The 8763-nt window shown below is 41.7% G+C and overlaps 1 protein-coding gene across 1 annotated transcript; it reads right to left on the bottom strand.

Moving 5' to 3' along the window:
* Nucleotides 1-7403: 7403 nt before the first annotated feature.
* Nucleotides 7404-8543, bottom strand: LOC115380177 (zona pellucida-like domain-containing protein 1). Its single transcript, XM_030081266.1, has one exon. It carries the CDS (start codon nucleotides 8535-8537, stop codon nucleotides 7404-7406), a length of 1134 nt encoding a protein of 377 aa, XP_029937126.1. The 5' UTR covers nucleotides 8538-8543.
* Between the last annotated feature and the right edge of the window lie 220 nt (nucleotides 8544-8763).

Below are 8763 nucleotides of genomic sequence, written 5' to 3' on the forward strand. Positions count from 1 at the left end.
AAGGACATTTGCTGGCTGGTGAAGGTTTGCCAGTTGGAGGAGGTTTGCCAGTTGAAGGACATTTGCTGGCTGGTGAAGGTTTGCCGGTTGGAGGAGGTTTGCCGGCTGGGGGGAATTTGCCGGTTGGAGGAGGTTTGCCAGTTGAAGGACATTTGTTGGCTGGTGAAGGTTTGCCAGTTAAAGGACATTTGCTGGCTGGTGAAGATTTGCCAGTTGGAGGAGGCTTGCCGGCTGGAGGAGGTCTACCGGTTGCAGGAGGTTTGCTGGTTGAAAGATGTTTGCTGGCTGGTTGAAAGATGGTTGCCGACTGGTTGAAAGATGGTTGCTGGTTGGAGGAGGTTTGGTGGCTGGAGGAGGTTTTGCAGCTGGAGGAGGTTTGGCAGTTGAAGGACATTTGCTGGCTGGTGAAGGTTTGCCAGTTGGAGGAGGTTTGCGACTGAAGGAGGTTTGCCAGCTGGTGAAGGTTTGCTGGTTGGAGTAGGTTTTCTGGCTGGAGAAGGTTTGCGGCTGGAGGAGGTTTGCCGGTTGAAGGATGTTTGCTGGCTGGTGACATTTGCCGATTGGAGGAGATTTGCTGGTTGGATGAGATTTTCTGGTTGCAGGAGGTTTGCCAGTTGAAGGAGGCTTGCTGGCTGTAGGAGGTGTGCCAGTTGAAGGAGGCTTTTTGGCTGGAGGAGGTTTGCTGGTTGAAGGAGGCTTGCTGGTTGGAGGAAGTTTGCTGGTTGGAGAAAGTTTACTGGCTGGAGGAGATTTGCTGGCTGCTGGCTCATTGGTTTGTTTTCAGATATATGGAGAGACATCAGTGGCAGCAGATTTTTTGCTACTGGCAGTGATGTCTCTCCATACAAAGCAGCCCGGGCCCTGCACACTTAATTATCCTCGCTCAGCTCCTTTCCGGTGTTCTTCTTCTTCTTCCTGAATATGTTGAGTCTGAAGCATCCTTTCCATCCTTTGCGCCTCTGAAAAAGAAAAAGAAGAATCAGGAAGGCTGGCTCCGTGATTGGATACAAACAGGACACTGTGGAGGCTGTGGTGGAGAGGAGGGCACTGAACAAACTGTTATCCATCATGGATAACCCTGATCACCCTCTCCACCACACACTGGACAGACAGCGGAGCTCCTTCTCCAGCAGACTGTTACAGCTCCGCTGTCAAAGGGACAGATATAGGAAATCATTCCTGCCACAAGCCATCACACTATACAACAAATCCCATCTGTCTGACAGAGACAATTCACAACTCTCTACTGTATAGTCCTGTTTTAATGCTCCACTACTCAACACCTTAACTGTTTATTTATTTTTTACTTATTATTTATATTATTACATCTTATTTTAATATACATTCATACTGTTTTTATCTATTGGAACCATCCGTATATTTCATTTCATTTCATTTCATATACCATCTGTTCATTTCATATTTCATATTGTTGGATGTTTATATTTTTTACTGCATATAGTCTTTATTGTATATATGTATTGTATATATTTCTGCATTTATTTTTTTCTATTTAGTTTAATTTAATTTTATGTTTCTATTCTATTAACGCTGCTGTAACGTAAGAATTTCCCAGTTTGGGATCAATAAAGTATATCTATCTATCTATCTATCTATCTATCTATCTATCTATCTATCTAATTCATTTAGTGAGAAACTCTGCTGCAATTTATTTTACTGGCTAGAAAAATAAATACAGTAGAAATATATCTGCATTTGGTACCTTGCTGGCTGCAGAGTGGTCTTCAATCTGGCTGCTTTTCTCTGGGCTCTTAGTTTCTGTCTGGTGCTGCTCTGCCTCTGCCGTGCCGGTGGCTGCTCCAAGGGTCTGAGTGGACAGAGTGGCAATAGTGGCGGCCATCTCTGCCCTCTCTTTTGCAGCAGACTCTGTGTTCTGACAGAGGGAGCAGGTTACTGCCTCCTTCTCTGCCAGTCTGGCTGCACAGGTTTCTTCCGCCTGCTTGAGTTTGACCAGCAGTTTCTCTCTCTCTTCCCTCCAGGACACACGCTCCTCCGACATCTGGGCCTCCAGCTGCAACTTCTGCTCGGCCCAGTGCTTCTGTTGCTCTCTCAGATGTTCAATTGACTCAGTGAGGCAGTTGAGGACCTTGTTGTTTTCCTGGCAGGTCTCTATTGCCCTGTCCTCTGCCTGCCTCAGAGTCTTCTCGAACTCCTCCTGCTTAGAGGCAGACTGGGCCTGCAGAGCCATGATGGTAGATGACAATGTCTCAATCTCCTTGGTCAAAGAGTAAATAGTGCTGTTCTGCTCTTTGACTTGTTTGTCAAGCTCCTCCTTTTCCTTCAGGGCCTCTTTAATATGCTGTTTCTCCTCCTCAATGCTCTGGCGAAGCAGGTTGATCTCAGTAGCCTTCTTGTTGAGGTCAGTAAATCTATAGTCCACCGCTATCTTCATCTTCTCCTCCGGTTCTTGCCGCTCTCTCCCCCATCTCTCCTCAACCTTTCTGGAGGCCTTTTCTCTGCTGTCTTTCTCGCTCAGAGCTTTGTGGAGGACCTGCAGCTTCTTGTCCTTTTCCTTGAGCTGCGAGGACCACCATGCTGCATCTTTCCTCCTCCTCTCCTCTGCAGCTCTGAGTCTGTATCTCAGGGAGTAAATCTCCTGTTCTTTGGCCTGGAGCAGAGCCTGCATCCTGGCTGAGGAGATTATAGTCTATGACTCTATGTGAGTTGTATAAAGTGCAAGTTGTATCAAGTAGTTTTGTAAAGTCGTGTGCAATTCTTGCAGAAAGCTCAAAGCTGCTGTTCAATGCTCAAATGCTCAGACGAAATGAGACCACTGCAGAACTGCAGAGTTTTACATAAACAGAGAGTCTTTGTGACATCAAAAACACATTCTGTTGTGACAATTCCGTGAACTGTGAATGTTTGCTTCTCTCTTTGCCTGATTGGCAACCTCATTCACTCATTCAATATTCACTATATTTTGTTTGTCATGGCTTTAAATATATGGGCAACAACAGAACAAAGTTTCAGACTCAAGCACTCAGGACAGTTTGTTGACATGTACTTATAGGTACTATTGATTTTGTGAAATAAATTACTAATTAATTCTCAGTTAATTCCAATGCTTATTTCAGTAAAATAAGCTCTGTTCCCACAAATGTCTTTCACCAAAAGACACCTTGTAGAACTGTTTCTCTAAATGTATTACAGTTTGTTTGTTTTTTCAATCGGTTAATACATAGGCCTAATGAGAGGGGCTCTTCCCAAAATAACACATTTTGTTCAAAAGGCTCTTACCATGACAAAACATTTCAAACATGCAGAAAAAACTCAACACCAAAATGCAACATGCCCTTTTCAGGCTGAGCAGGTTCCACTTTACTTTTTCCTGTGTGTATTGACGATTTTGACGATTTACATTGTTACATATTGTAAAGCAAGTAGCAAAAGCCAATATTTCCCTCAAACAACTAAACTTATTCCCAAATGAGTAGATTCCTTCAATCAGCTCTACTGTACTGTAACACAGTTGACAACACAATACAAAATACAGCTATCAGTTTGAACAAGGTTCTCCTGTGTGCTACACATTCAAATGTGAACTCACAGTAAAGAATTGCATCCAAACTCAGAAATTTTACTGTATTGATGGCAAATACTGAAATACTGTAATTCACATACAGTATTACACAGAAAAACTCAAAGGAGTTGAAAAAAAAAGTACAGAATACAATTTATAGGCCCCTTTTTTTGTAGGTGCATACTGATTGATTGGTGAATGGTGATTTGTGGAAAGGGTAGTGATGCAGGTGCACTAGTGATCTCACAGTGATGCAGGTCATTTCTATCAGCTGTGAGCAGATGTTTTGCTTTTGACTACCATAGTGAAGTCAATGGAGTCAGGGCCATGTAAATGACACATGTGAGAAGTGTTGTGCAAAAGAGCCTGAAAAATGTGTGAATCCAATGAAAAGGTATGAACACATTTGCAAAAGAAAACTTCTGCTGTGGTTTGGAGGTGAAGATGACAAAGTGGATCCCAGTTTCATGATTTTTTTATTAGGATTTGTGTGAATGAATCAGTCTGTTATTAGAATGAATTAGACTGCTTATGTCTGCCTATTTATTTATTTATTAAAACTCACTGTGGAGAGCTGAGATGTTATTGAAATAAAGCCCTTGCTGGTAAAAACACAAATTTGTAACAGTATCCCATGGATTTGTAAAATCGGGCACCGATATTTGCCTCAGATACATAAATACAGCAGTGAACTATATTATCGTCTTAAACCATTTACCATCGAGCTAAAAAGCTACTGTGCATTGTTTTTTTATTTTGTGTTAATGCATTTGTGGAAGGTAAAGATGCTGTTTGAATTCCAACTGAGAAAAAACAAAATTTTTATATTTTATGCATGTATTGTTCCCGTGTAAACAATTCCTCTTAGGTAAGCAACGATCACTCTGCATTGTGATCATCATACCAATGTGACGATTGTTTCTTCACTTTAATTTGCAATGCATCATGGGTGTTTTATAGAGGACCTGAGACACTACAACAACTCATTTGGTGCTGATTTTGACACTTCATCAATTAACTGACAAAATAATGAAATAAATCATAAAAATTATTGGCTGGTCACCTGTTTTGGGAAACAAGAGTTAATGCTTTTTAGAGTCTGAAAGAAAGAAAGAAAGAAAGAAAGAAAGAAAGAAAGAAAGAAAGTGTGAGTGTGTGTGTGTGTGTGTGTGTGTGCGTGCGTGCGTGCGTGCGTGCGTGCGTGCGTGCGTGCGTGCGTGCGTGCGTGCGTGCGTGCGTGCGTGTGTGTGTGTGTTTTGTGGTCATCACCCCCTTGGGAAATGAGTCCCCTCTCTCTCTCTTCTATCTTTACTCCTCACTCGCTTACAAATCTTGTTCCTCTTTTCACAGGGGACTTCTCTCTCTCTCTCTCTCTCTCTCTCTCTCTCTCACTCACTCACTCTCCATGCCTACTTCACTGTCCTCTCTCCTTCTCAGGATTTCTCCATGCTCGATGCTTGGTTGGCGAACACTCCAGGCCCCCTAGCAGCACATTTTATTGCAGCAGAGTCCCTGCTATATTTTTAGAGTTTGTAATTCTCAATCTGAATCCCATCAGGCTCAGATTATGTAAATATTCCAACTTGTGTGAAGGGTCAAGTTCTGAGCGACAGACAGTAGGCAGGACATACAACACCATGGTAACACACCTTCAGAGTGTGTGGATGATGATGTGTAATAAAGTGACAGAGATACTGAGGAAAACAAGCAAAAGCTGATCTCAAGAGGCTTTGGGAGTTTTACAGTATATTTTATATACTGTACTGTACTGTATTATATGTGAACTCTACAGAAATCTTATAGAGCAATTTTATCATTTGAAAACCAGTTGAAACATCAGTACTGTATTTTGAAAGTCAATACAATTGAGTGAAGAGCGAAATGTCCATTTCATTACTTTATATTCATGTAATAAATATATAAATGTCAATTAGATGGGCATCTGCAATACAAATAAAGATAACAAATAGAAAATTGTTTCAAACAATCATCTGCTTAATCCACTATGTTATTTTGTCCCTGAAATGTGACTATTTATCATAATGAATCTATCAGAAGAGCTTGCAGCCCTGTTCACAGCTGGTCTGTATTCCCTTGAAAACTCTTCATTACATGAGATTAGATTAGATTCAGCTTTATTGACATAGTGCAGAGTTCAGGTACCAAGACAATGAAATACTGTTGGTATCTAACTAGAAGGGTATAAGAATAGTATTATTTACAGATAAATGCAGTTATAAGTAGGTACTGCAGCATAAGTGAGGCTACATGTTATCGACAGTATTGACAGTGGAGAGCAAATTATGTACAGATAAATTTTATCTAGAGAATCTATCAATAAACATCCACATATACTTGCTTCCTTCTCCAGTCATGCATTCATATTTTGTTTAAGTCTTCCATAAGTATAGTAGGTATTTGAGGGATTTCTGTGCACAAACAACTTTGGTTCTGTTCTAAACCTGATATTCATTTCTATTGTTTTTTGTATCTTGGACAGATTTGCTTCCAATTTACTTTCTATAACACCACATGTCATTAGAAGATCTGTTTGCAACACTAAGTCATACATTTTTTATATGACCTCAGCAGGAATCACTTGCCGTATGCCTAATACATGCCGTATGTTGATAACATTTGACAAATATAAGCTTTAGTTGAGCTACACAGGGATGTATACCATTGTTCTGAAGTGGCACTGTGGAATTTGGATGTTAAAAATGAAATGACTATGAACATAGTATTCCACATGGTGCCTGCCAACAAATACATATCATGTGTTGTAATGTGAAAAGCTAGCTCTGCATGTTTTAAATTCAGTTGCAGGATTAAACATGTTGTTCTTTGTTCCTGCAAAGCTGGCATTGTGAACGTATGAGATTTTTGCAGGAGAGTGACAATGTGAATGAAATACCATATGTAATACCAAATAATGATTCAAATTTAGCACATATTCTGTCAAATATAATGAAAAAGATTGACACTGACACTTTGAATAAATTTGATCATTTTATTTCTAGTTTATCTGATACAATGGAAAAAAAAGAAATTCAGAGAAATAAAATACAAACTCTCATGGGTAACCTACAAAGATAATAACTGTACGCATAGTGACAATGTTCAAGAGTAATGGATAGTGCATGAGACAATCCACTCCCTGTCTCCCCTTACACTTCATTAATATCTTACTTTTCAGCTTATTGTTGGAGTGTGTTTATAGAAGATGAATAGGGGGCCGATGGGGTCTGTTGTGCTTTGTGGACTTGAGTAGTAGATTAGTTTAGAAGGTGAAATTCATTATGGTGACTCAATAAAGAGAGTAAACAGCTTCTGGTGTCAGAGAATTTAGTTTTTTTCAATTGATTGGCTTTATTTGTTTGAGAACCATGAGAGAAAATTCAATAAATTACAGACATAATACTTTGAAAGGTACATTGATTTCACTTTCAAAACAGTCCGCATAATCTCACACACAACAGAGCTCTCGACCCTTTTAGCCACTTGACTTGTGATAACCATTTTTTCTCCATTTTTGTTTTACAGTCAAAGCTTATAAAGTGCATACATGCACTGACACTTTCAGCTTTTAATAGTTCATTAATTAAAACACTAACAAACTCTACCACATCCTCTACAGAATAACCATTCCCTTAGACTATGTTGTTAGTATTAATGCACGTTTAGGGCTACAATAACAGACAGACAAAGATCTCCCAACAGCTGCAGTGATGATCCAAGCCTCCACCAGAAAAGCTGAAGAAGTGGGTGGATACAGTACACCTCAAACAGTGCACCTCATGGTACACTTGTTTTGCCTAAAGCCTGAGGACAGTACCCCACAATTCAGCTCTTGCATGCCTCCTTAGTTCCTAAGCTTCTTGTAAAAGACAGCTGCCATGCAAAGAGCAATGAAGCACACAAAGGCCAGGATGCCGACTGCTATGCCAAGCCCGACAGATGAATTGTCATCTTCACCAGCAGCAAGGGGCTCCTCTTTGGACTGGATGCTCTCAGCTCTGGTGACGATCTCGGGAGAGGTGATGGTGTGAATCTCAGATATATCTGTTGCGGTCGCATCACGGGTGCTCCTCTTCCTCCTGTTGTTGCACTGCTTGAAGGTGCTGCAGGTGCTCAACTCACACAGCCGGGTGATGCAGTGGAGGTAGTAGGTGGACATGAGCTCGTTCTGCTGCTCAATGAAGCGGAAAGCTGGGAAGTAGAACCGGGCACTCTGGCTCTCTCCGTTCTCAATCATGGTGGTAAACGCGTCCTTGGAGCATGGGACGAACAGGTTGAAGAAGCTGGAGTTGCTTGGGAGCGGGGAGATTGAGGCATAACAGCGGTCCAGCAGGACATGGTACTGACCTGTCAGGTTGGTAGCTTTGACCTCAACGTAAATGTCAGTCCTTAGTTCAATCCCGTCCTCTGGCATACGCAGCGGCTTGGTGTAGCTGGAATCACTGAACAGCTCCAGGCTCAAGGTGCTGATGAAACTGCCATTGTTGTCCGTCATTGAAATGGAGGAGGCAGACACATCCATCTGGGTGTTGTTGATCAGGTACTCTAAAGGATAGGCACAGGAGTAGTAGTATTTCAGCTCAGCGTTATATGTGATTGTGCCTGTGGTGGGGTCGCTGGACCGCACAGCACCACTGATGTTGACCGTCTGGATGTTGGAAAAGTCTGAGAATATTCCGGTGCCAGCAGCACTGGTGGTCCTGAATATGCTCCCACATGCGTGGGTCATATTTAGGGGGAAAGAAAACCTTGCAACAGGTGGATTCACAGTGTCATCCAGGGTCGCTCTGCAGGACGTGTCCATCATGTGGTTCAGGATCAGGAGTGTCTCATTGTAGCCAGTGTAGATGACCGGGCAGATTTCGATTGCCAGATCTATGGAAGAAGTACCACACTGTACCGAGATGTCAGTAACCTGTGGCCGGCGTACGTGTGTTCCACAGTCACTTAACGACAACTGATTACTACTCACTACCATGCCAGCTAGAAGTAAAAGAATGTAAAAATTCATTTTTGGTCTTCAGATTGGCTATATATATGTAATTCGTTGGGTTGAAGTCTTGACACTGCTGTTGGTGGTAGCTCATTCAGTTTGCTCGCAGGTTTTCTCAGCTCTCTTGACATATGTTGTTTGGTGTCTCTGGGGTGTGTTCAAGGAGTCTTTATAGGTAGGTCTGTCCTCTGGGATTGGTCCAAAACAAGGT

The sequence above is a fragment of the Myripristis murdjan genome, chromosome 21 (assembly GCF_902150065.1).
Source record: "Myripristis murdjan chromosome 21, fMyrMur1.1, whole genome shotgun sequence".
In the NCBI taxonomy this organism is placed as follows: Eukaryota; Metazoa; Chordata; class Actinopteri; order Holocentriformes; family Holocentridae; genus Myripristis; species Myripristis murdjan.

Excerpts from the sequence above, each read along its gene's own strand:
- LOC115380177 (XM_030081266.1), bottom strand. The coding sequence starts at position 8,537 with ATGGTAGTGAGTAGTAATCAGTTGTCGTTAAGTGACTGTGGAACACAC.